Source organism: Coloeus monedula, assembly GCF_965178545.1.
Source record: "Coloeus monedula genome assembly, chromosome: 4".
Lineage (NCBI taxonomy): Eukaryota > Metazoa > Chordata > Aves > Passeriformes > Corvidae > Coloeus > Coloeus monedula.
Window position 1 is genome coordinate 24,809,643 of NC_138784.1, and position 27,268 is coordinate 24,836,910.

Sequence of the window (27,268 nt, forward strand, 5' to 3'; positions counted from 1 at the left end):
TGCAGCACAGTCCACACTGGAGGTGCCTATGGTCAGGACTGGAGTGGGATGCCTACCCCTAGCATAGGACATGTTTGGTGGGGTCTTTGCTGTGATGCCTGGGCTTGGACATCTGTGTTGTTGGTGAATTTAGTCTGCCCCTGTGATGGCAGTTGTCTCTTCTACACCCCCTTTTCCTGGCCCCGTCCTGTCCAGGACACAACCCCAGTCTGCAGAAAGCAGGTGCAGATGCAAACGCCACCTGCCTCACCCTCATAACCAGAAGTGAGGCACTGCTGAAGTCATATTCCACAGTCATTACTCCTCTCTCCACACTCGTGGCTCCCTCTGGCCAAGAGTCTGGCGTGGACAAGAGCAACAGCATCATATCCATTCACTCCCTTTGGACTGTGCAAAGAAGATCTTTTCTCCCCGAGTTACAATGCAGATCAGTGACTCTCCCTCTAATACAAAGCTAGGATTTGAAATGTGATGCAGGAGAGTTCTCCTGGTGAGGACAGGCAGGAATGGTGGAGGAGAAGAGCCCTGTCCCACTGTTGAGTTCCCACACAGCAGGATAAGCCCATAACACCAAAGTCTGTTGTGATTTGTGCTCATCTTCCTCATCTGCATCCTTTGCAGATCAAATGGGCTGCTAAACTGCTGGCACATCCCCTGGCTGGCTGGCCCACCACACACTGATAAGGAAGGAAGTGACAGGTGGTGAAGGTTTCCAGCTCTAGCCAGCCTGGCTCTGCCCTTCTCAACCCACAGTGACTCTTCCTATACCACATTGCTCCTGAAAATAACAGGCAAGCACCTCTGTGTCTCCAGTGTGGTGGAGTAGGTGTCAGTACACCTGGGGACACCATCCCTGCCAGGTGTGACACCAGGGTGAGTAGGGACCTTTCCTCCCCTCAGCTTAGCCATACCTTGTGAGGGTGCTGATGCTGGAGCTTTAGAGTTTGTCATCTCATCACGGTGTCTCCAACCCAGAGGTAGGAAGGCAGACGTGACATTGTCCTGATGGAGGTGGCCCATGGCCTGCAGGCAATGGAATGCCCCATGGCCCCCTTGCCTGTGGTATTAGCCTGTTGTGCTAATGCCATTTAATTCAAGGTTTCATGAAAGCCAGTGGAGACACCTGGACTTCTATCAGACAAATACAGGCTGCCTGAGGTAGACTCAAGCCTGAAACCTGGATTTCCTTGATGTGAACAGCCCTTTCAGCACCTTCTCTGGAATGGTAGCCCCTCCTTCATTATCATCTCTTAGCCATTAGCTGGTCTCTAATCTCCCCAGCAGCATTTGGAGGAAGGTCCCTGGACAGACTAACTCAAGGACCTGGTGGCTGCTAAGGCTTGGTCACAGGGCCCAGCTGCCAGAAATGCTGCAGAAAACACAGAACCTACCCCATACCTTTTAAATGGCCCCTTCCACCTCCATCTCCAAGAGGGCAAATATCTACACATTTCCCTTCCCCATCCAACAGTCCCTCCCAGTCCAGCCCCCTAGACCATGGCTCCAGCAGCAGCTCAGGTACTTGGAGAGTTGTCTGAGGTTTAGTCTCACAAAATCTTGGATTTGAAAGGAATTGATTTAATAACACATACATCCCGAGTGGAGGGAAGCCGACTCTCTTTACTTTTTCTCCTCCTAGTATGGAGCACTTCTTATCCTGTATCACATGATCCCTTGATCAGGCTCAAGAGCTGAACCCTGAGGCAAATGACCAGAAGGAGAAAGAGGGAGCAGGCATGGCAGAGCAGAGAAGACCACTTTGGCCTTTACTCTAGCCCCCTTGTGTCATGGAATGATCAGCAACCTGGCCAAAGTCTGGAGCCTGTTTTTGCCCTCCCCAGCAGGCGGGCAAGAGGGTCTCCCTGCTACCTCTGCTGGCATTGATGGCATCAACTGGAAATACTCAGTAGTGTCATCCTCAGGGGTAATACTTGACGGGGGTAAGAGGGCTGGGGACTCTCATGTCCTCAGCAGAGGGGGAACTGATGGGCCTCACAGACATGGAAGAAAAAAATGTTTCCAAGAGTTTCAGTTCTGGGCCTCTTAAGGAAATCACAGAGCGTCTTGTGATTTAGAGACAAATATGCAAGACAAGGAGAGCTCTAAGCCACAGGCTTGGCACACTGCCTGAATTTTTCCCTCTTCTTTCAGTGTAATTACAGTTGAGCCATGTAGTAATTGGGTAACTTTTTCCAAAGGAATCCTTTCACCCAGAGTGATTCATACTTGCCACAAAGAGAACACGGAGGCAGATAAAAGACATACAGATCCTGTGGCTTATTGTCATAGAAGCATTTTGCCCCTATCCCCTTCTTCCTCAGGCCCCTAACTGTGTTCAGACTACGAGCAAGAGCCAGGCACAGTGCTTTCCCAGATAATTTCTCCCCAACTTTCCAAGGTGGCTTCCTCCTGGCTTACTCTGCCCCAAGATGAACTGCACAGTTTTGAGAGTGCCTATGGGTTCTGTAGAAAAAGGACTATTTTCCCTCCTTTGGATCCTGTACCTACAAAAGTGTGTGGTAAAGGCTGGGTCAGCAGCTGGACAGTCTCTGGGGACAGAAAGGATTCATAGTGCAGTTGGGTGACCCTGGATGCAGCTTCAGTCCTGTGTTACTGGGGTTTCACCTGGTCCACAAAGAGTTTCTGAGGCACTGTGTGTGCTCAGTGACATTTCTTCTACTCCTGATTTAACTAGAGCTGAAGAGCCCAGCCCTCACCACAGACCCTTCCCGCCAAGTCTCAATCTATATGACCATTTTCCATGTAGTGATAAAAGCCTTGGATAATAAAACATTCATTGTAAAACTATTTTCCATTGGATTCATGGCCACACACAGCTGGATCTCCTCCTGGAGTGGCCCGCAGCCGGTTTGGAAGGGCTGTGTTCAAACATCCCGGAGAGGAGGCGGGGTGAGGGTGGGAGGAGGCAGCTCTGTCTAATAGACCCTCCCTCCTCCCAAAACCAACCCCTGCCACCCTTCCCATTGGTTCATGGGGTGGAGAAGGGCTGGGACAACTCAGTTCTCCATCTATTTAAAGGCAAGGGAGGGGCTCCAGGAGCTACTCGCCTGGGACCCTTGCACCTCAGCAGAGAGGAGCATTACCCTGCAGAGCGGCACTATGTCTTCTTGTGTGAGTAGAGAAAGGGATGGGGCAGCTTTGCTGGAGGGAGGACTGTGGGGAATGTTGGCTTGGTGTGAGGGTGCTTGTGCTAGCCTTCTCCACCCACACATCAGCCCCAGTGTCAGAGGGTCTGCTAGAGCAGGGTGCCTGCTACTGTGAGGAACAATCCCTGCTGCATCCGCTACGGAGGGCTGGCTGCTGTTTTGTGTTCTGGCAGCACTGGTTCTTTTTCCTGTAGCATCCCTTTGGGGCTATACCTGCGGGGATCCGTGCTGGCTTGTGTCCTAAGCTGGGGTAACCTGTTTTACTGCAGCTCTGCTCTGGAGAAGCTGCTGCAGTAACATTTATTGCTGTCTGAGCATCTTCTCTGGGCAGCCTTGCTGCTTGCTTTCTGGCTGAAGTTTTCATGAGTCATTGAATTGTTATTCTTCTCTTTCTTGGAAGGAATTTGCCTTACAGAAGTGTTCTGTAAATGTCAAGGACTACGTTCAAATATCTTAAGAGGTTATCTTAAGAGCAGGTATCAAGAGTATGGGGCCATATTCTTTACAGAGTTGCCCAGCAACAGGGGAAGGGGCAAGAGGTACAAACTGAAACACAGGGGAAAACTTCCTCAGTGTGAGGGTAACGGAGCACTGGAACAGGCTGTCCACAGAGCTTGTGGAGTCTGCTGCTCAGGAGATATTCAAAAGCCACCTGGATGTGACATTCTGCAACCTGCTCTACATGAACCTGCTTTACCAGGGGGGTTGGACTTGATCTCCAAGATCCCTTCCAGCCCTAACTATTCTGTGACTGCTAGGGAGCTGCTTGCGTTAGAAGAGTGATTGCATTTCTTTGATTAATTTGCCTTTCATTAAGCTGAGGGTGATTAAGCTGGGATTTTCCCAAGTGCAAGCTTATTTTTTAAGGTGGGATAGGAAAAGATTTTTAGTATTCTTGAGGTCTTGCCTCTGCTGCGATGAAAAATGAGCACACATGGGTTTGCGAGGGTACTTTGGCCCTCCTAGAGAGAAGGAGGTGGGAAGGTGTCTATGTGGAGCAGAATGTTCTTGCAAATACTGAGCCTACAAAAAAAAAAACTCAAGCCATTGGGAGATAGGAGCAAGGTGTCTGAGCCCTTGGACCTGGGCAAGGCTTGAAGTTCAAACATGAGCTAGGGGAAGGGAGTGGAGGCTCCATCCCAAATAGACTTGTGTGGGATGACATGAGACCTGCAAGGCACATGGGTGTGTTTAGGATGGGGTGGGTGTGATTGGAGTGTGCAGGTGCTTACACTTCACTGCTGTGAAATACAGATATGTTGATGAGAGCAGCAGGAGAAAGATTAGGAAATCGAGCTCCAATCAAATGTACCATGTGATTGGGGTAACTTCTCTGGGATGTCCTTGCTGCAGTGCCCTAGGGCAAGGGAGATTCCCTGTTTCTCCATGGGTCCAAAGCAAAGCGCATCTTGAAAGGCAGCAGGGAAAGCTGCCAAGCCAGAACAAGTGAGCCGGCAGGTACTGAGCTAAAGTCTCTGCTTTCACGTTCTCCAGGGACCAGTGTGCACCAACTTGGGTCTCAAGCCTGGCCAGCGCCTCACTGTCAAGGGGAAAATTGCACCAAATGCCAAGAGGTGAGTTGTGCTGTGCTGCCCAGGCACCACACTGAGGGTCTGCAAAAGGATTCTGTCCCTTGGGTAGAAGAGGAGAAAAGGTTAATGCCAGCAGTGCTTCCCAGTGAGTCATCACCTAATGCACATTGCAGACACAGTACTGCCAAGGGGCTAAGCCAAAGCAGATGTGAACTTCCAGCTGTGCACACTGGCAGTGACCACATCCTCTCTAGTGCAGGGTAAAGGAAATGGAAGCTGTGTCTATACTGAGATTTGGTTTGATCTGCTCCACCACATCCTCTCCCCTGCACGAAGGTGGCCAGGAGTAGGGACATTTATGGTGCCCCAAAGGAGTTGCCTCTCGCGTGGTAGTGGGGAAAGAAGGAAGAAAGATGGTGAGCAGGCAGGTGGGATTAAGTGGAAATGTACCCCTAAATGTGCAGGAATCAGGGTGGCTGGGTTTCTCAGGGAAGCCTCTGCAGCAGCCCCCAGCCCTTGTGCAAGTCTGTGGCTGGAGGGGCCCCTTTGCAGGTAAGGCAGAGCTCATAGCAGCTGTACCAGCACTAGCGGTGTTCCAGGAAACATGTCCCAGCTCTTCCCAGTGCCTTTGAAGTTTGATACTGTCTGACTGAAGCCTCTCAGGCTTTCTCTTGCCAAATAATATGCCTCTTCTCATCTGGGTAAGAGGCCTGAAGGCAAGGTGGACACTAGGCTAGAAAGCTTCCTCCCACTGCTGTTGCAGATACTTTGGGAGTGCTAATGACATGATAATTATTTCAGCTGCCTGCAGGATGGGGAGAAGGCAGTGGCTGTCAGACAGGATGCAGCACTAGCTAACTGTTCAGGACTGAAAGGAAATCTATGGAAAGCAACTGACTCCTTGGGAATTGGTTTGGGTGTAGGACTATCCTGTTCAGGGCTCTGTATGCTGAACCATTCTCTTGTTAAAAGCTTTGGGGAAACAAGTGGTGTCTCTCCCAGGGATGGCACTCTGTAGCCTATCACCCCAGAAGAGGAAAGTACCCCTTACTGCCACAGCACCATCTTTTTAAGGAAACTGTGTAATTTAGCAAAGGGCTCCTCTTAGGTTACCCTGGGCTTGAGGAAACAGACCCAGGGATGCTCATGGTAATGAGAAACATGCTACCATAGTATTGATTTTATTTCTTTTTTTAGCTGTATTGATGTCTGTCTTTTCTCTGCAGCTTTGTGATGAATCTGGGCAAGGATGCTACCCTCCTTGGACTTCACTTCAATCCCCGTTTTGATGCTCACGGCGATGTGAACACTATCGTGTGCAACTCAAAGAAGGTGGAAGAGTGGGGTGCAGAGCACAGGGAGACTGTCTTTCCTTTCCAGAAAGGGGGCACAGCAGAGGTGAGGCATGCATATATTTGTGTATACATACTCTCTGCACATGCTCTGGTGAAGGGAGGGTGTTTGGCACAGGACATCCAGCTGCAAGGGCTGGCTGTACAGGAGGTGGCTGGCTTCTCCTGCTTGGCCAGTGCCACCACTCAGAGCTCTGAGCATTGTTGGAGGGTGGGGATCAAAAGTGCGAGCTCCATCTGGCTCAGAGATGTTACTACTGAACAGAGCAGGGAATGGGCATCTCTTGGGAGACCAGACTAACACTTGGACTGTTGATGAACAGGTTGTTCTACTGAGCTTGTTCACCCTAAGAAGCAGAGGGTGGCACAGCAGTGCTGCAGAGGGTAGAGGCCTGAGGAAACTTTCTTTGACTTTTCCATTTGTGTTGCAGATCACTTTTGGTGTCAACCAAAATGATGTGACAGTCCACCTGCCAGGCCACCAGTTCACGTTCCCTAACCGGCTTAATCTCTCTGTCTTTGACTACTTTGATACACAAGGGGACTTCACACTCCAGTCCCTCAGCTGGGAATAACTTCCTCTGACACCTCCATCTCAAAGATACAGAAAAAGCAATCAATAAATAAATTTTGGTGTACTAAGTCTCAAAATCTAATCTGTTTAATATTGCAAGCCTACATGGGTTGGGCACCTTGCTGGGAGTGGGTGGATGAGGGTAGTCAATTTTACTTGAGTACCATAAGTGGATGCAATTGTCCCAGTCTTGGCCTTGAAAGTCATGGATGGAGAAGAGGGTGAGGGTTAAAACCTGGAAATGCAGAAGGTTAAAAATACAAGGAGAGTCGCAGGAGGAGGCATTAGGACTAATTGTCACTGGGGGGAGAATAAAAGGGTCCCTTAGGCAAGGTCACCCACTGTTGAGGTCTGGACTGACACATTACATTGCCTGAATAAAACAGGTTGATTAAATCTATCCCAGCCTAAACTAAGCACCCTGGCTGACATCAGACAGCATTGAGTGGCTGTGCTAGGTGAACCCAGTGAGGCAGGGAGTGAGGGGAAAGCCCTCAGCTGTGCTAACTTTGGCTGCAGCCTTCTGTAGAGGCTGCTCCTAGTCCTATTATCTTCTTGGGACCTCTTGCTGCTGTATGGAGACAGTACAAAAGCTGCCTTGCTGGGTGTGACAGAGCATGTAGAGGGCTCCTCATCCAAATCCTTTCTTCCAGTAGCTGCAGAAGCATAAAGTGTTGTGCTGTGGCACACGAGGGCAATAACCCAGAGGTGTCTGGTTTTATTCTGCCCTTTGTGCTTTGCCTGTTCTATCCAGAGCTGAGGGAGGCAGCAGTGTCCAGCTGGAGTGTGGGATGCTAAGGCTGTGTGCACTTTGCTTTCGTTCCTGCTTTACTTGGCCCAAATGAACCTGAGCACTGCTCAGTCTAAACTGAGGCTAGACTCTGAGGAGTCTGAGGCAGTCAGGCATGTTTGATGTTACTGCACAGCTGCCTCAGGGGCTCTCTCAGTCTAATGCTGCCTTGGCAGCAATGACTGCTGCTGTTGAGCATGCTGTGCGTGGTGGGTATCGGAAAGGTGGGATCTGCCCTGGCCACAGTGCACAGCAGTTACCAGGAAGGTCTGGGATGGAAGGACCCAACCTTTGAGCCCTCACTTCCAGGCTTGGCCATGAGCAACACAAAGCACCAACAATACTACAGGATTCCCTGCAGGCCTGGCTGGGATAGTTCCTTGCATTAAGCAGTTGCAGAGCAGCTGGAGAACAGGGACTTCCTACTACAGCAGCAATACCTCCTGTTTTTACTTCATAATTTATGAGGCTCTGCCAGGTCCTGTGTCCTAGGTACCCATGCAGAGAGAGGCTAGGCTGCTAGGAACTGTGGGGTTGAGGAAGAAGAGAAAGACAAGAGCTTAGCTGAAAGGCAGGAGCACTTGGGGTGTACAAGCAACTTGAGACTCTGCAGCTAGGTCTCTCTTGAAGTCCTGTGTTGCCCAAAGCCAGTCTGCTTTGGATGATCACATCACTGTCTTTTTATATCTATCTATTTGTATCTATAATAGTAAACGTGACATCTAGCATTGCCACCCTGTGCATAGGCATGGCAGGGGCACAGCATAGCTTGGGGACTCTTCCCACGGTGTGATAAGGATGAAGCCATGTTTTCTGCAGAAGAGAGGTTCAGCAGTATGGAAATGAGCCATGCTAGGCTAGATGGTCTCAAGGCAAGAGACGTGGCTCGGTTTGCACAGTGGTGTTGACACAGTCTGGCAGACTGGGGTACATTTGGTAGGCCAGAGTATTTCCCTTCACCACAGCAGGCCCATGGTGCTGGTGAGGGTACCATGAGATGTGATGATGGACACAGAGGTGAGATCTCTCCTTGCAGCTTCCTCTGCTGGGCTCGTCTTGAAAGCTGAGCAAATATGCTGGAGTCCCTGGGCTATACTACAGGGGAATCTCTCAATGCCTCTTAATTGCACTTGGCAATCTTTCTTTAGATTCTTCAAAGATATTTTTGTGAAGGTTTCTTGAAGAAAGCTGGATTCTGAGAATTTCAGCCTTTCAGTGCTGAGAGGCAGTGAACCTCAGAAACACACTGTGTTCGATCCAAAATCCTGGGAAAAGTTTCCTAAATTGTGTGATAGCACTGAGGTTGTTGCTATGTAATTAAAAGTTATGTCACTGGGTGAAATACATAGAAATGTAGAAAATTAGGTTTAGAACATATAGGTTATAAGAGGTTACAACATGGAGGATTTGAGGTGTGGATTTTTGTCTTCTTCTTTCTCCTTCTTCTTCACAAACCTGAATGTTCTGTTACTGGGTTCAAAGTTCCACACTGCAGAACTTGAAAAGTTAGTAATTGGGTTGTAAGTAAAAACATATCTTATAATTGGTTAATTTAGACTTTAAAAAGCTTGGAAAAGTAAAACTCACGGCATTTTCCACTCTTCCAACAAAGAGGCACTCTCTGTGCAGCTGTGTACTGATAAGATATAATAAACAACTAAGTCAGAACAAGAATACTTGCTCTTCTGCGTCTAAATTCAAACTCTGAGTAAAAAGAACTCGAGATGTAAGAAGAAAAAGTAATAGAAAGCCAAGTGGTAGCTTTACCACAGGAGTATGAACCTCAGTGACGTCTCCTGCTAGCGTGGCTGTTTCTTGAAGTGACTCACTGTTCTTGTGAAATCTATGACTCACTGTTGTCCTGACTTTGTTATGGTTTGGCCCGTTGCTAGCAGGGAGATGAGGGGTGGCAAAGATTCCCCAGCTATATAATTTAGACATATCAAAACTGACTGCTCTCTTCCACCCACTCCCCAGCCTTGTGCAAGGTGGAGGCTGGTGTGTGAGGGCTGAAGGACCTGAGGATGGAGTCAGGATCCCTGAGACAAGCACTGTCCCCACCCATCTGAGCAGGATGAGCAGCCATGCAAAGGGGAAAGCACCGTGACAACATTGATGGAAGACACTGCATGCTGGCATGGAAGGAGATGCACTTTTATTTCTCAACCTGACCCCAGCCAAAGGTCAGGTGTTCCCAGCCTGCTCACCCCTCGCTTTCCCTCACAGACGCCATCAACTCCCTGAAAGCCAGGGGGATGCTGTGGCTTCCCGCAGCCTGCTGAGAGGGTGCTGCAGGCTGTGCCGTGCCCATCCCAGTGTGGCCACGGCGCCGGCGGTAGCTGCTGGAGAGCAGGGTGTACAGGAAGGGGTTGACACAGCTGTTGCCATAGGCCAGGCATGTGACACCGAAGTTGAGGTAGGCCTGGGTGGTGGGGCCAATGCCCAGCCCCTCTCGCTGGTACAGCCCGGCCAGCTGCCAGGCCCAGAAGGGGAGGAAGCAGGCCCAGTAGGCCACCACAATGGCAGAGATCCTGGAGAGGAGCCGCCGGGCAGGGGCCCGGCCGGCCACCGGCAGCCCCAGGCCCCAGGCCGAGGAGCGGTACGCCCGGGCCAGGCGGGCGTAGACAATGCCCAGCACTGTGCCGGGTGCCAGGACGCTGGTGGTGAACAGAACCGTCAGGTAGAGCCGGAAAGCTGATGGCGTCCAGGTGGGGACGCAGATGCGCTTGTGGGGGCCGTCCCCCTCCCGCAGCTGGGTCATCACCATCATGGGGGCCGTGAGCAGGAGTGAGAGGAGCCAGAGGATGGCGCTGGCCAGTTTGCGGTAGGCATTGCTGGCCCGCCTGGCCCGCAGAGGCTTGGCCACTGCCCAGTACCTCTCCAGGCTCATGGCGGTCAGGAGGAAGATGCTGGCGTGCATGGTGAGGAGGTCCAGGCTGAGCAAAAGCCTGCAACCCACATCCCCAAAGAACCAGTCATGGGCGAAGTAGGTGCAAACCACAAAGGGGATAGTGGAGAGGTACAGGAGGTCAGCCAGGGCAAGGTTGACCATGTAGACCCCCAAGGAGCCTGCTGAGCAGCCTGCCACCCTGCCAGAGGCCACCACCACCGTGTAGATGTTCCCCACCATCCCAGTGAGGTACATGGCCAGCAGCACTGCGCCCAGAGGCCCTGTGACCAGGCTGTCCCCACCCAGGGCATTGCTGTCATCACCCCCACCACTGCTTTCCTCCAAGAAACTGCCACCCTTGGGATCCTCTCCAGGACTTGGGCTGATGAGGGAAGGGTTGTAAGACATCTTTGGGTCAGTTGAGCAAGAGCAAATCAAGCTCTCAGAGACCTGTTCCTTCCTCCTGCCTTCCCCCCTCGCTGTACAGGACACGTCCAGCCTTAACAGCAAAGCAGCCAAAGGAAGAATGGGGAGAGTTCATCAGACACAGGGTGCTCCAGAGAAGTCTATTCCTCACCTCCAGCTGCCCAGTCCATTTTGCTGATCTTGTCCATCAGAAGCTCTGTCCAGTTGTTTTCCTTAACCATGAAAGAGCCAAGAAAGGGACCCTTTCCTTCAAGACCGATAGGTGCCAGATAGCCTCTGCCAGCCAGGAGGAAATATCTCTTTCCTTCACTAGCTCTTCATTTGTTGCTTCTCCAGAGTTTGTTGGGCTCACAGAAACAGTGGATGAAGAAGTGGATTTCTGCTCCCAAGTCTGTGTCAGCTCAGCTCAGACAGACTTTGGAGAGGTGGGCTCTGCCCCGCTGAACCAACCCCCCAAGAGTTGCCTTGACCACTGCACGGAGGAATGTGCCTGACTCACAGCTTCACACACCAGTGTGAGTGCAGTTCCCAATTTATACTGGACTTTTAGCCACTAGCTGAGGAGCCCCACTGGCTCTTTTCCTCTTTCTGGCAGACATGCTTTCTTCCCCCGTATCTTCCTGCACCTTTCTCCTGCTCCCTCCTCCTTCTTGTTCTTGTTTCCCTTTCTTTTTCCCATTTCCCCTTGTACAGTTGTCCTCATTTGAGAGAGGAGACACCTGAAAGACAACGCTCCACAATATGGCAAGGAGGGTGGAAAGCATCATGCTGTGGCTTTAGAAGGGAAACAAGAGCCAGCCCTGGAAGAGCAGTGGGCAGGGAGCAGCTACACAGCTCTCTCTAGCAAAGCCAGACTGAGAGAACCTGTCCCCTGCTCCCTCCCAAGGACGCCAGGGCCCTTTGAGGTTTGGGTGTCATGGATGTAGTTCCCAGTTTGCAAGCAGACCCACCGGATGGTAAGACATCTCACGTTTTCTGTCCTGGCCCTTTTCCACCCTTGCCCTCAAGCCAGCAGCAAGCTCCTAAAGACTCAACGGACTGGATATTTTAGATTCGGTCTTTCCTTCCTCTCCACAAAGGCTATCCTCCTCCAAGCTTTCCCCCTCCTTCCCTCAAAGCCCCAGGAAGCTGCCTCGCCTCAGAGCAGGGAGCAGAAGCCCATTAAGTAGGCACCACCGCCTTCTAGCGAGACACCATCACATGACACCCACGGCCGATGCTACCCTGCCCTTTCCCTCTCTCACATCTGAGCCTCGTTGTCTCAGGGAAGACACGGTGGGCTAGAATTTGCAGAGCAGAGACAGATGTGCCCTACTGCATGTACTCTGCTGTTAGTTCAGAGTTTCGGGCCACTCCAGCCACGCTCTTTTGCATCATCAGTGTATTAGCTTCATTGTGGCTGAGTCAAATGCCTCTGCTCATGTCCAGCAGTGGTAATTCAGCAGCAAACAGGAGGAGGAGGCATCCCATCAGTACTCCCCTCACTGTGCAAGGACCTTTGGTTTTCAGAAAAATCACACTCCAAACTGGGACAGATCTGCAAAATGCAGTGAAAATATACTTTTAGGTGGATATTTCCATTGCACCATGGCAGCAGGGCGAGTGATGCTCCCAACAGATTGTGGTGGTCTTGGAACAGAGTGGGGTCCCCAGAGAAGCAAAGGGGCACCGTGAGTCTGCCCATTTGGCTCTGACGGGAACAATCACAGTCCACATGCCTGAGGAAACAACGATGAACAGCTATGGCTTGTTGTTTGATTGTCGGTGCTTTTTCCCGAGAAACAACCTCATACCTCAGCTGTTAACAGGTCAGCCAGTTTAGAAAGTTAAAATAAATTACAGTGGGAGTTTTTATTTATTTCTTTAGGGGCTAATTAAAGTACTGGTTGTCTCATTAATTCCAGCTAGCTCCCCATAACACGAGATACCTTTTCTCACATTGCTGGTGTAAAACTGCAAACACATCAGATTCTACAGTAACCAGCAGAACTCAGCTGCTCCTTCCAGCACGTGAAACACAGCTCTCCCAAGAGAGCTTTAAGAGATGAGCTTTAAGACATGAATCATGGGTTGATTTAGTGTTTTGGACTAACTGTTACTAATAGAACATGAACATACAGACTTCCCCTGTTATACTACTGCATACAATGATATGTATGTATGATATGCAAGAAAAACATATGCAATGTGTAGGTCAAAATGAAAGTGCCAGGCCTTTGACATACAGAGAATGAGGGAGCAGAGATCCATGTATTACTGTATTCAGGCATCAACCCCTAGGCTTTAGTAGAGACAGCAGGCTCTGAACTCTATACACACTATCAGCTGCTCCCTTCAAGACCCAACCTCTCTCTATTGGTTTGATAGAGACTCAAGTTTGGCAGCTGATCTTCAGTGGCATGAATATCCCTCACAGTATCTTCCCTAGGGCAGTATGCCGCCTCCATCACTGCTACATGTGTATGCATACACACATTATCCACATATCCAAATGTATATCCACATTATTTTTGAGACGATCTCTTAATCTTCTCTGAAGCATTTGGTGGAAGGTCTGCACACAAATGTGGTCTGAAGAAGGTTTCATGCCCACACATGGCAGAAGGAAACAGGCCTCACGTTTGGCTGTTAGGTTACATCTTTTAAGTGACCTTTCTCAACCATTGCACTAACTGATCAAATACCTAGATGTTTTCACATCTCTTTCACCGGCAGGTATGATATCTCTTAAAAGGAACAGGCTCTTTTAGTCCCTTTTAGCAGCCCCTGCAACCTGCTGGGGTGCCTGGCTCCAGCCAGGCAGGTGTTTACTTGTGTAGGGGGGGTGGCTATCTGCAGTTTCATGCAGGAGTGATGCTAGGTCCCATGTCCAACATAATAAGTGCCACAGTTTTCAAGGCCCGACTGACAGGCAAGACCTGTCAGCATCCAGTCATATCACAGCAATTTAACAGGGACAGGTTGTATTGAGGATTCAGACGCACAAAGTCTTGCACTTGAAAAGAAGCAGCTTAATCGGGCCCTCAAAACAAAGTGGATATTCTATGGGGGCAAAAGTGCTTCAAAGGGTGCTCCAAGAACACTGTGTTTCTCTGATGTCAATCTCCTCTCCTGTCCTGACAGCCACCCAATAGGACCAGGTAGAGTCGAGTCATAGCGAGATTCCTGCATGGCTTCCTAGGATTTAAACTTGAAGTAGGCTTCAACTGTAGTGAAGAAAAAAGGTGATGCATTAGGGCAATACCCTGAACAGGAGTGGCAGGAGGGGAAGGAAACAGCATCCAGGCACTTACTTGCATATTCCTGTGGTGTCATGGCCTGGTTGATGACACTAGTGAAGGCTCTGATCCACTCCAGCTGGTCACTCTCTGTCTCGCAGGTGAAGAGGTATTCCCGGTCAGGGGTGACAATGGTGATGCCATAGTGCCAAGAGAAGTTGCCCTGTGTCCCTGAAGGCAATCCCTTCTGGACACTGTATCCATTCTCTCCGCTGCCCACAAATACCTCACCCTTAGCAAATGCATCCTGCACATCAGGAGGGAAAGACAGTGATTAATGGAATCCCAGAAGAACAAGGGAATCATTACAAATGCACCGCAGGACAGGAGGAGAGCATGTGAGGATCAGGGAAGTAGCAGCAAAAGTTTTGGAGGTGGTCAGGGGATTCAGATAAACAGTGAGTCTGTGCTCAAAGGCAGTAGTGAAAAGGAAGAAATAAGGGCATAAATCTCGAGAGGTCTGAGAGAGGAACTGCTGCTCTCATGTCTCTGTGTCACCCACCCCCCACCACCACTCTTACACTGCTGCCCTCCCTGTTCCCATTGTTTGCAGGCAGTGAAACAAACACGGAAAGCATGTGATGAACTGAAGGGGATGGAAAGGGGAAGACCTGGAGTCCATTTATAGCAGCTGGGAAACCTGCAAGCCACCCTTGCTGCAGAGCATGGACTCTGCACTTTAACCCTGCCCTCAGCATCGTTTCCTGCAGCTGCCCGGCGGTCACATCTCCCTCTCACCAAAGGATCCTTGAAGTACATGAGCCTGCGGTGATCCAGCGTGAACCAGCGCTTCTTGAAAGCCTCTCTCTGCTGTGAAGGGAAGAGGTGACATGTGAGGGGACAGTGCCCTCTGCTGCGAGCAGTGCGAATGGATACCCCAAATTCATCCCAACCACTTCAAGTAAACCCCTGCCTTAACAGCAACCTCCTCCTCGCCCTTTCTGAGCTGAGAGTGGGGGTCAGTATCGGGTTATTCAGTCCCAGCTGCTGTCCCCAACTCTTGAACTTCGATGAAGGACCCCAGAGTTGAGACAGGAGAAATCTGGAAACAAAATACCTGTAAGGTCACGCACACACAGACACATGCAGAGAGATCTGTCGCTCTGGGAGAAAGCAGGGACTCTGGCTTCATCTACTTTCACATGTGTCCTTGCCTTTCCTTTTATTCTCCCCTCCCATGGTGCACACACACTGTTCCCACGGGTGTCTAAAGAGTCAGGGGGGAATGAGGAAACAGCAGGAGAAAAACATTGAAGTAGGGAAAGCCAGTGGTGCTCTGGCAGGCCTCTGTTAGATTTTTTCTACCATAGCAGCTCACCTTGGGACCAGTCTTCTCCATGTATCCCTCCTTCAAGAAGTTTCTCGTCAGACGATTTTTAATCTGACAAAATGGCAAGAGTAACATTCACTTAGCTGTGCTTCTTGGCTATTCATTTCCCCCCTCACCCTTCTATTCCCCCACACTCAGCCACCTTCTAAATTTATATTTCCCAGACTGCCTAGCTAGGCATCACTTCTGCCTCCAAAGTGCCCAGAAACAGCAGAGAGTGGCTGTTTTCTGACCACCACAAGCCCTTTTAAAAACACCTTCTCATCCCTCTATCTTTACACTGCAATTTCCACTTCTGTACCTGGGGTTATAATAGTAACTAATGAGCTCTTTTATCATAAAAGCAGCGGGAGACTCGGCACGGCGCTCCAGTGCTGCCTTACCTCATTATCGCTGGCAATGGGAAATGCTACCTTCAGGTAATGGAACTGCACGGAGCGGATGGCGTTGAACCAGTCCACTACCTCCTGAGAATGGAACAGGACAGGACAGAAAGCTTAGCCAGAGCAACAGTGGGCCATCTCAATTCACCCAGCTGCACCCAGCCCTGTGTTAACTACAAACACAGTCAGCTCTCCCTCCGCAGCATCTCCCTGACATACACACAGCCAGAACAGCTGCCCCATTCCCCACATGCACAGGCAGCGCATCTTCTGTAGAACTCCTCCCACACAAACCAACTCAGCCAGTGCTCCTGCCCCGCTCCCTGCAGCAAAACTCTCTCAGAGATACAAAAACACAGAGCCAGAACCCCCACCCTATTACCTACAGCATCTCACACACCCCATCCTACCCATGCTTCGCACTATTTAATATCAGCTCTTCAAAGCACCTCAATGGCTTTGCAGTGTTTGATGCTAAAACCAGATACCTTTCCACTTTCATGGTAGACAAATATATTCCGGGTCTTATTCTCTTTGAGATAGGTGATCTGCAGGCCATTGGGGTTCCCAATCTTCTCTGGCTGGAATGTAGCATTGATGACATCTATTTTAACACTGATTTTGGGTTCTTTGGCCTGAAAACAGAATGGCATTGATCATGCATGAGCAATCCTAGAAGGAAAGAGACCTGAGCTACTGACTAAGTGGGGTAAGGCAGGGTCAGAGGCTTGACCCAGGTGGAGAACCTTGCACTTGGCTTTTTAAACCTTCTGAGGTTCATATCAGCCCACTTCTTGAGCTTGTCCAGGTTCTTCTGGATGGCATGTCCCACTCCTCCCTACCCTGAACCATTCCCTCTCTTGTGACAGCATTTTACCTCTTGACCCGCTCATTTCAGAGAGATGAACAAGCAGAAAATAGCCCTCCTCAAAACCAACCAGAGAAAAGGTTTTTGCCAACTTGACTCACAGTGGGGTGAGGTTGGTTCCAGGAATGGTGCAGGATTATACATTCGGGCAAATGAATAGGAGTGAAGTGAAAGATCAGTCCTTTTCTCAGGAGTGAGGGAAGCACAAAGGGAGAACATGAGGGAAAGTCACTCTGACAGTAGGAAGGGGACCTCTCAGTGACATGTTCTGTTATCATCCCTGAGCTGGGATGAGCAAGGCAACCTCAGAAACACGCGTAGGAAATCAGAACGTCTCTGTGACCCTGCTGCTCTGGGTGGAGTACACACTGAGGTGGGAGTTGACCACCATACTCACATCCTGCTTGGTGAAATACTTCAGACATCCCTCCCTCTCAGACAAGAGGAACTTGCGGGGTAGGAACTGCCCGTTGTCTCGACCTCGCTTCCAAAGGATGCCTTCCTTCACCCCTTGGAGCAGAAAAGCCACTTTTAATAGCATTCCCCCACAGGCATGGTAGGCATCAGAGAGCTGCATGCAGCCTGGGGCCCAGCCACCCCTCTGGGATAAAGCACATGATGGACTATGGCTGAGAATAAACACTTCAGATGCTTCACCTCTGACTTACAACTGAAGGTGGTGTTCCCATGTTTGCAGTGCAGATAAAAGCTCACCAAAAGACATTCCCAGATTCTTCCCACCTCCTAGTCCAGCTCCCACTACTATCTCTGACAGTGTAAGAGCTTTCTCCTGTGCACAGTAGAGTCCTGGCCCGTGTAGACTCTGGTGTGGTACCAGAACTCTTCCTACTTGACTCTGCAGGCCCTTGGGCTCTGATGCCCTTTGTCACAGGACTGGCAGTGGCATTTCAAGGACAACTGCCATGGTTAGAGGGGGTGGCATGCAGCAGGACAGGAATTTCTTATTGTAGATGTCTGTCTCCACCAGGACACCAAATGCCTTTGAAAAATGCCAGCTGGTAACACCAGGCTTTTAAGGAACCTGTGGCAGTACCAGCCTATCTTGCCCACAATTTAACACCCCCAAAACTAAGCCCTGTAAGTACCAGTTGGGTTCTCAGGCGTACTTCTGGAGACACCTCATGATGCTCAAAAGTTTCCAGCAAAGGCAACAGGCAGGATGTTTTGATGCTGTGTTCTGCTCTTACCATCAGAATATGGCAGCTGTTTTCCTGGCTCAGTAAATTCTTTGCGTTCATATTTGGCCCGTATCCACTGTTCTCTCAGCACTCTATGGAGAGAGGTGACAGGTTGCTCAGAAACAAACTAGAGGAATCAGAGGAACAGAGAATTGCCCTTCCCCCTTTTCTTCTGTATGCAGCAACTTACTGGCAGTCATTGTAGGTTGGTTGGTAATAGTAAATAGGGATGTGAGCTTCATATATGGCTTTAGTCACAGCATTCCCATGCTTGGCCAGAAACTGCAGAGTTAGACAGAGAGTTAGTGCCTTGCCTTTGGTGCAGACTCATGGTGGACCTTTTCTTTCCTGACCCACTACAGGGCTACATGCACAACAAACTCTAATGGAGCATTCTCTTTCCCCTCCATTGCAACGTCCCAGCAGTCTGGCTGCAGGAAGGTGGGTCTCAAAGGTCTCATCTACTCTCAGACATTACACTGATTGCACCTGAATCGACAGAGTGCCATAAATGTCACTTCCGTAAGGCTGGGTGCACACGCATTCAGTGGATTTGCTGCCATGCCCCACGTCTCCTGGAGAGTTCAACAACAGCTCTGCAATGCCATCTGGAAGGACATTCCAAACCTCTTCAGTCCTCTTCCAAGGAGCAACAAGACACAGATTATTTTATTTGGATCTCCAGAAAATATTTTCAGTCCCCTGAAGATTAGTGAGTTGAGGGGGCTGTAACAGGGAGAAGTCAAGTTCCGATAAACGCCATTTTTCAGAGATCATATTATATCTGAAAACTCTTCTCAGAGAATGGGATTGCCCAAGATTTTCCCCTTGGACTGCTGAAATCAGGAGGAGACATTGATGCTGGATGGTCTTGGCAAGTGCAAAACGAGTAATCTGAAGTAACAGATCCTAAACAGTAGTAAGATACATTCCAAGAGCTCTGCATTTGCCATAAAGTAAAAGGGTATGAGGAGACATATAAGGCAAGTGTATCCTCCCTCTCCCAGTGGGTTATGGGAAGTTATCCCTGATAGAGTATCACGAGTAGAAAAGGGACTGATTAAACCACATTACATTCCAACTGTGTGAGGTCAAAGGGCTAATTTTGCCACGACACTGAGTGCATAGCTTTGTCCAAACCACCTGACATACCCATGGGGATAAAGATCTCACCTGCACCTGAGCATCATCCCAGTAGTCCATCTTCAGGGATTTGACTTTGCTGATGCTAGGGATGTTGCGGTGAATTCCTGAACAGCTGAGGCATATAAAGACACCCAAAGTAGATGATGCCCAGTCAGGATCTGAGAATATGGAAAAGGGTATAATTATAAAGAAGTGGCAAATTTCCCTGGGAGATATGCCTCACCTCAGAACGTAGTCCTGAGAAACAGGGAGCTGGGTAACCAGAGTTTCATCCCAGCTAATTAATTAATACCAGAGGCATGGATGCCAGCCAGGAAAAAACACAGCTATTAGTCCCTCATTCCCTGTTCCAATCACTTTGACTGAATTTTTAATGACCTATATCTTGAAAAACTCCAAAGTGCTCTGTGAACTCCCTTTGTGTAAAGGATCACCCAGACGAAAATGAAACCACCTCTGGGAAAAGACCCCAGGAGCTGTTTAGTGTATCACAGCAACCCCCTAACAGTAATTAGCTCAGGAAGTGGAAACAACCTTGAATCTAAAACTCTCCTGGAATAATTGAATAGGGCAAAATGGTACTAATTTGCCCAGTCTTAATTTGGCTTGGGTGATACACTCCTTTTGGGAGCGTATGATGGGTGTTTTAGCAGCTCTCAAACTGGGTACCCTTCTGAGAGGGCAAGCCTGTCAGGAAAGGAAATTTCCTAGGCAACTGTGGCAGGTTGTCAGTGCAGAACTGAGTCATGGCGGAGACAATGCCCTCCTGAATCATGCCTGCTTTCTGGAGCAGTTAGGGTTTCACTGGGAGCTTTCCTGTCAGGTCCTGACTGGGCATGACCTTGATTTGCATTTGAGATCTGACATGACTACAACCCACAGTGCTGCAGCTATGCAGCCCCTGCTAATCTGGCATTCCTACATCCCTGTCCTTCTTCCCACCAGTGCTAAGGCAGCATCTTCTCCCTCCTCCCTTGCCAACCCACCTCCAGGGAGAGGAAATGAATACCCAGAGCGATGCCTCCCCTTTCTCTCCACCCGAGGCTCCTGTGCAGTCCAGATAGCCAGCACTAAGTGGCTGCTAGCCATCAGCCCCAGCTCCCTGCCTCCAACTCTTCCTCCAGCATCCTTCGGGGACTCACCTGGCTTCCCACAGTCTGCACACAAAGAGTTCTCCGCTCTTTTCCACACTTCCTTCAGGGCCTTCACGCTCCGCTCGTTCCCTCCAGCCATCACCTCGGAATGATATCCCTTCAGGCACAGCAGGACAGGTCACGGCCAGGAGGGCAGCTGCCTGCACTTTATGCACCTGCAGGCCAAGCCACTGTGTTATCCAGGAGAGAAGGAGCCACCAGAGAGACAAGCTCTGGCAGACAGAGGCAAAAGAGGAAAGCAAGAGAAGTCTAAGGTTAAGGTCAATGGAAAGGGTACAGAGGCCTGGCGGTGCACCTGAGCCGGCCGAGCACAGGCAGGGGCAAAGAGGCTGGAGGCTGAAGTGCACCCAGACTGTGCATGAGGAGTGAGGAGGAGGAGGAGACCTGCCCCATGGGCGTGGAGGGAAGTGCAGCAATTAACCACAGAACTGGTTTTTCCGCATTTCTTCTGGTGAAAGGACAGGCCAGGAAAAGCGCTCATGCAGCAAGCAAGCTGATAAAGGAAAGCTGGCTGTGGACAAGGGACTGCCAGGCTGTGACAGGACTCCTGTCAGGACTCGTCATGCGCTGTGGGCTGGTGGGGCTGGCTTTGGCTGCCCCCGCACCATTTCAGAAGTTTCCACCGAAGTCAGCTGGCCACCACACAGGCATTACACTCATTTTAAAGGGCGAAAACAGGGAAGCAATAAAGGTTCAGGAGTTCAGCCAATGTCACTTTAAGCCATCAGAATATGGCAGTCTTGATGCCCCCACCAACTCATGCCGGTACCTCTCTCCACCACTACAGAAACCACGGTTGTCCAGCCATATGCTGCGACTAGAACACTCGGCATCAGAGCCAAGACCTATCTCCACAATTGCCTTCCCTGGATAAGAGGAGCAGCACATGCTCTGCTAACACCAAGAAATGACAGTAGCTTGAAATAAACTCAGAGCTCTGTTGACGAATGCTCAGCCGAAGAACTGCAGATGTTAACTATTCGGAGGAGTGACATTTATTAAAGACGTAAAACACTCTGGAGTGTCAGAACAAGTCTTGGGCTGTGAGATCGGGTGCTACACTGCAGTGTCCGCACAAGACAGCGGCACAGAATCTTTTGCCGGGAGGAAACTGAAGACGAGTGTAGCTGGAGGCTCCCACGCCTGAAGCAAACCCCGTCCACCGCAGGCTGGACGCCAGGGCCGGGAGCAGGCGCAGGCGAGCTCCACGGCGGGGCCGCTTGGTGCCGCCCGGGCCGGCCACCGGCGGACAGAACGCGCGGCGTTCCGCCGGAAGGGGCGGGCGGCAGCGGCAGCGTGGGGCCGCCATGGGCCGCAAGAAGAACAAGAAGGGTCCGGGCGGCCGCGAGGGGCGGCTGGTGGTGACTTTCGACGAGGAGCGGCGGAGGTGAGGCCGGGCGAGCCCCAGGGCGGGAGGCGGGGAGCGGGGAAGGAAGGCATCCCCCGGCTGCTAAAAGGCGGGGGGTTCTGTGTTGCCGGCGGCAGGGAGTACCTGACCGGCTTCCACAAGCGGAAGGTGGAGCGGAGGAAGGCGGCACTGGAAGAGATCAAACGGAAGCTGAAGGAGGAGCAGAGAAAAATGAAAGAGGAGGTGAGGGAAGGGTCTTGTGTCCCCCCTCGCCAGGGCGGGCAGTGAGCGGGGCAGGAGGGGCGGGCAAAGGCGCCGCATGACCTGTTTCCATTTCTCAGCGGCACCAGGAGTACCTGAAGATGCTGAGCGAGAGAGAGGAGGCGCTCGGTACGTGCTGGGCCCTCGGTGGGGAGGGAGGTGGGCGCCCGTGGTCCGACAGCCTTGGCTGGGTAATGAGAGCTGGGGCAGGGATGCTCGCACGCTGTCCCACAACAACAGCTGCTCGGTCCTGTCGTGTCCCCCAGACAAGCTGGGCAGCAATCTGGGTGGTAACCCTGCAGCCCTCTGGCACAGGAGATCATGAGTGTTGTACAGAAAGGAAGGAGCAGGAGGACGTCTCCAAGGTGTCACCAGGTCCCCTCAGGGAGGAGAAGGAGCTTGCCCTCCAGACTTGCAGTGCCAAGCCCCTCTGCCCTTTATCCCTGCGTGCCAAGGCAGGGTGTCGCCCCTGCCCAGCATGGTGCGGCAGGAACAAGTGAGGTTACCTCGTGAAAAGCTGGGCACTTTGCAGTGCAGCATTTCTTGTGTCTCCCAGAGGAGGCTGATGAACTGGAGCACTTGGTGACATCGCGGACAGAGTCTGTGAACATCGACCACCCAAACCACATCGTAACAGTGACCACCATCAGTGACCTGGACCTCTCGGGAGCACGCCAGCTGGGACTGACCAGCCCCGTGGTAAAGCCTGTTCCTACCTCTCTCTATCAGCTGTACACGCTCCTGGGGCTGGTGAGGTAGGGCTGGTGCTCTCTGAGTATGCCCAAGGCCTTGCAGCTGGCTGGGAACAGGGATGAAAAGGGAAACTCATAACTTGTCTATTTTTCCACAATTTGAATTGGTCCTATAAAGAGAAGGAAATGTCCTGTGTGAATAGCTCACTCCAAACCTCCCTGGAATCCTTTGCTAGTCCCGACTGATCATGGTTGAAGGAAAAGTGTTACTGGACTGGATGGCAACAGTGTAGTACTTTAAAAACTGATACAACACCAGCAGCAAGATTTCAGACTTTGCTGCGTGGGCTGTCCTCAACCTCTTTCCTGTGCCCTGTTTAGAAATATTACTGTTAGCATGAGGAGGGATTTCTCTCTGCATAATCCCGTGCTTGGACCACAAATAAGGAAACCATTCAGTCCTGGTTGTGGTCACTTTTATTCTCAAAAGATCTCTAAGATCTTGTATTTTTTTCATAGAGACTCTCAGCTACTGGTTGTGCTTACATTTGTAAGGTCATCTAATCTGAAAATCCACTCAAAGAGGTCTTAGTAGTAATTTAAGCAAAAGCCAAGACCTTTGGTTCATAGTTTAAACTTCAATCGCATGGCCATTAAGATCATGCTGAAGTTTTTTGGATCTTGGGGTGGATTACTGTAGGACATCTCTTTGGTTGTGCCTTTCTGCGGGACTGCAGTAGGAAACCTTGACACTTGGACAGCGAGGGATGTGGAGAATTAAAAAACCTTCATCTGTGACTAGTTAGTTCACAAAACAGGATGAAACCAAGAAGGCGAAGGAAACGCCAGAATCACAAAAGTGCTTTCTTTTTAAGGGAAAAAGTGATGGATCTGAAGAGGAGAAAGGGGAAGAGGTGGTGAACAAACCTGTAAGAACAATGCCCAAGAAGTCCAGAAACCCCTTCCTGTCTGAAAAGTATGTATAGATTCCTTCAGGCCGTTGCTGTTCGGCTCTGGCAGCTGATGGGAGCGTTGGGTCCCGGGGTGCGCGGCGTGGCCGCCGGAGGGGTGCGGTGCTGCCCGGGCAGGGGCCGGCAGGGGGAGCTGGCGGAGCGCAGCCCGCACGCCCCGCTCCGCTCCCGCGCCTCCCGTGACCGCGCAGGAGGAGCGGGCGGAGGGTGGGCTGCGTCCTCACCTCTTACCCAGTCCTTCACCGCGGCACATTCCGCAGCGTGCTCAGCTTGTCTCTAGGGCTGAAGGTCAGAAGATCCTAAAGCTGAAAGCTCAGGCGTTCCCCACATTTTTCAGTATCCAGGTTTTACAACTGCTTTGGGGGTGTGGAGAGTTACTTTAACTCTGTGGTGTCTGGGCAAAACAATGCTCCCAAAATCAATTTTTGTTGTTACCGCATATGGAGACTTGCAGGTTTCATGCACAGCTTGGAGTCCCGCTGGGACTTGCTGTGTCTGGCATCCATTCCTGCTGGGCCACACAGAGCTCTCCAGCTATTGTTGTGGTTTCGCCTTGCTTCTGCAGGCTTTATCCCCAGACATTTTTCTTTTTCTGCCCTGCACAGAATCTCTGCTCTTACTGCCACGCTGCACATGCACAGCCGGAAAAAGACAAAAGGAAAGAGATCCCAACGTGGGCAGGGCCCACGTAAGAAAATCCAGAAGCCCAGCACAGGGCGAACCACCAAGACTCAGCGACGGAGACTGACGGGCAAAATGGGCCGTGACCAAGATTAACAGAGAAACTAATGTTCGGACCACCAGCTGGGACAGTGCTCCACATCTGGCCTGCTGCTCACTGGGACCCTGTCATTGTGGGCAAGCACCGTGTTTACTTGGGATTCTGACTAGCAGTGAGCCCAGTTCAGCCTTTCTGTAGCCTCCTGAACGCTGGCCAGGGTGACTAGACGCTCTACCCATTTAGTTTTGCAGTGATCTCCAGCTAAGTGTCTGGGTGCCACAGAACCTCTTAAAAACTTCTGCTGAAGGTCACATTCTCTATTTGGCATAACCCTTCTGTCCTTGGGGCCCCCTCTTTCGGAGCTGATACTTGGCTTTATCAAAGAAGACGATCTGGGGCAGAGTGCAACAGGCACATCATTGTCAGGGCAATGTGAGAGACTTGGAAGAGCTCTGCTTGCACTCCTGCATCAGCACCCTGGCATTTCTGCTGTGCAGTAAATCCTTTTTCCATGGAGCCATAGTGTCATCTTGTCTCGTGTGTTTCTTCACCACGCACACACTGCCACACCTGAATGCAGGGGTGCTTTTGTTTGGTACTTGTGCCAGGTGAAATTGGGTAACTTTGAGAATAAATTTGAAGTCATTTTGCTAAGAAAAAAAATCTGTGACTTATTTGAAGCACGACAGGAGCTGTGCTAAGGCCAGTACCAACTGGAAAGAGGGGGAAGTAATTCCTGGTGTTTAAAGGATATTGAAATCCATTGGTGCTTGGAAAATGGAATAGCTAGGAGCTATTTCTGTGGCAAGGCAGGGCCAGCTAGAGCAGGAATGGCTCATTCCATTGTCTGCTGAATATGCCGATCGTAACTGCGATAGCTCAGGGGAGTATGAAATGCCCTAATGCCCTTGCTTGAATGTGTGTGGCCCTCTCCAGGGTGGGAGTGGCAGAGGCTGCCCTTGCCCTTTACCTCAGGGTTCCTGCAGTTATTAGCAGCTAATTGCCTTTCTTCTTAGGACCTCAGTGTATGTTTTTTAGCGTGGTTGCCTCCGGCAGGGGGAGAAAAAAATCTTTGCATGGTTGGGATTTAGGAATTCTGGTGGCAAAACTGTGAGTGAATCCTCTGAGGAGGAGAGTGAGCCCACGCAGCATGCTGGCCTCTGTCCTGGAGTATTGTGGAGTATTCTGCCTCTGTCAGCCAGGCCTCCTCCCATGCCATGTGTGCACTGGAAAGGAAATGACAAAGAAAGAAAAGGCCTATGTGTCCAAAACCCATAACAGAAAAATTTGCAACCCAGCAATGGGCAAGTAAATAGATTCCTCATGCCAGAAATGGGAGGGAAAAGGGTAAACCAGTGCCTGAGGCTGCATGGAGGAACATCAGAACGATGCTGATGGCCACCAGCTGCTAAAGCGAATGGCACCAGCCTGATGTATCTCTCCATCGTTTCTTGGAGGGTGTGCACACAGAGCCATCCTCCGGAGTGTGTTAAGGGGGAGGGTATGATCTTAACACTGGCAGCAGCAGCGCAATTTCTGCTGGAGGGAGGATTCTGGAGGGACCCAGGTGACACACGTGCTTGTGGTAAGATCTGGGGTCCTCTTGCACTTCCCTTTCCCTTCTGAAGAAGGTAATTGCTGGGGAAATGGACACTGTTGTCATTGGTGCCTTGGATGCTTGGATTCAGAGTCCCACCCTGGGCTGAGTTCTTGGACGCTAACACTGAATAAACTCAGTCACATTATTAAGGGGTGTGTGTTGTTTTCTCACCTCCAAAATAGTTCTCAAACGCTGCCTTAAAGGCCGTGCCAGAAAGGTCATGGGATTTAATGGGTGACCTTACCTGTCCACCTGTCTCACGTGGTGTTCTTGGGTGTTTCAGAGCTGCAAAAACACAGTTCGGGCAAGGCCAAAAGCGTGATGCTGTGAACTGGATCTCAGCCAAAGAATCCAAGAGGTCCTCTTGGATGACCTCGTTGTATTCTGGATGAGGTGTTAAGAGTGACTTCTGTTTTTGTCATTTTGCTGCCAGGTGATCTAGAAGAATCTCACTTTTAGTTTGCTGCTTCCCTGGCCTCATAACATCTTTCAGGCTTTCTCAAGTGCCAGCTGAAATGTCTAACAGCCTCTTCCATGCTCTGAAATCTTTCAATTCCTGCTAGAAAAGGAGTTTTGAAATTCAAAAAAACCAAAAAAGTGTATGGAAAAACTGAGAAGAGATCTGTTAAATCCTATTCAGCATTAACCATCAGGATTGTTCACTACACTATTGATTTCTCCATTTGATTGATTAAGGCTGTATTTTGTAATGTGAATTACTGACTCAGCCCTAGCCTGCTGTTTTTGTTATGCACAGGGTGTACAGTCAGGCTACCCCCAGATGTATTGAACTGAGGATATGAGTTTCCACGCACAAGTTAGTGAGTTAAGTGTTTGCCAGACACATCACTCTTCATACCAGACTGGCTTAAAATTCTTGTTTGATGCTTCCACTTGTTTTCAAGATGGATTTGAGCATTTTGTTGGTTTTTTTTCCCCCCATAGCTGCTCAGGAGGAGGCTGCTTCCAAATGTAAGGTACTTGAAAAATGCGAGGTACTTGCAAAAATCAACATGCTAGTGCAGTTGCTGCTCTGTAAAGAAAAAGCAGAGACCAGCAGCTCCCTGTGAACTCCCTTTTCCACAGGCATTTCACACGTGGCTCTGCAGCTGGGTCACCTCGGGCACCTGCACATTGCTGTGCATGTGCCCCAGGCTCACACAGAGATGCAGGGCTTTGACATGGGCTGCCACACTGGGGTTGCCATGCATGATGGCTTTCACTGACTAGACTGCGATTCCGCACACATGCACACACAAAAAATATAATTGGGATTACCAAGGATCAAAAGCAGACTGGGAGCCAAAAAGATCAGACAGTTGGGGGAAAATTTGAGCGCAGCAAAAAGGAGGAATGGTTGCAGTGTGTGCATGAGCTGTGTGATAATCAGTGCAGTGTCGTTATTGCTTTTGTAGTATATCAAGCTCAAGGCTGTATTCAGTACAGTCACACTGCTGCTTCCAGCAGTGTGTTCCAGAAATGAACTCAAGGAAAAAGTTACTGTGAGAGTGACAAGAACTTTTGGGGACTAAATAGGAGCTGAATAATGGGTTGTGTGGGGTAGACAGATTTGAGGAATGGATTGC

At 50.3% G+C, this 27,268-nt stretch overlaps 4 protein-coding genes across 4 annotated transcripts; 2 read left to right on the forward strand and 2 right to left on the reverse strand.

Annotated features, from left to right (window-relative positions):
• Positions 1–3,082: 3,082 nt before the first annotated feature.
• On the forward strand, positions 3,083–6,626 carry LGALS1 (galectin 1; the record flags this gene model as incomplete). The annotated part of the gene is made up of 4 exons (XM_082280994.1): positions 3,083–3,132; positions 4,662–4,741; positions 5,926–6,097; positions 6,483–6,626. The coding sequence occupies exons 1-4, from the start codon at positions 3,121–3,123 to the stop codon at positions 6,624–6,626; spliced, it is 408 nt and encodes a 135-aa protein (XP_082137120.1). The 5' UTR covers positions 3,083–3,120.
• A 2,992-nt stretch (positions 6,627–9,618) lies between these two features.
• Positions 9,619–10,713, reverse strand: LOC309571826 (urotensin-2 receptor-like; the record flags this gene model as incomplete). The annotated part of the gene is made up of 1 exon (XM_082279678.1): positions 9,619–10,713. One exon carries the CDS (start codon positions 10,711–10,713, stop codon positions 9,619–9,621), a length of 1,095 nt encoding a protein of 364 aa, XP_082135804.1.
• A 3,195-nt stretch (positions 10,714–13,908) lies between these two features.
• On the reverse strand, positions 13,909–20,174 carry LOC309572005 (arf-GAP with dual PH domain-containing protein 1-like; the record flags this gene model as incomplete). The annotated part of the gene is made up of 11 exons (XM_082279971.1): positions 20,078–20,174; positions 18,963–19,093; positions 17,980–18,071; positions 17,799–17,881; positions 16,988–17,100; positions 16,211–16,357; positions 15,723–15,806; positions 15,328–15,390; positions 14,748–14,819; positions 14,025–14,256; positions 13,909–13,937 (listed from the first exon to the last, which is right to left on the reverse strand). The coding sequence occupies exons 1-11, from the start codon at positions 20,166–20,168 to the stop codon at positions 13,909–13,911; spliced, it is 1,137 nt and encodes a 378-aa protein (XP_082136097.1). The 5' UTR covers positions 20,169–20,174.
• Positions 20,175–21,373: 1,199 nt separating this feature from the next.
• NOL12 (nucleolar protein 12) lies at positions 21,374–25,827 on the forward strand. Its single transcript, XM_082280286.1, has 6 exons — positions 21,374–21,476; positions 21,575–21,680; positions 21,779–21,827; positions 22,255–22,397; positions 23,266–23,366; positions 23,967–25,827. Exons 1-6 carry the CDS (start codon positions 21,397–21,399, stop codon positions 24,136–24,138), a joined length of 651 nt encoding a protein of 216 aa, XP_082136412.1. The 5' UTR covers positions 21,374–21,396; the 3' UTR covers positions 24,139–25,827.
• The last annotated feature ends 1,441 nt before the right edge of the window (positions 25,828–27,268 follow it).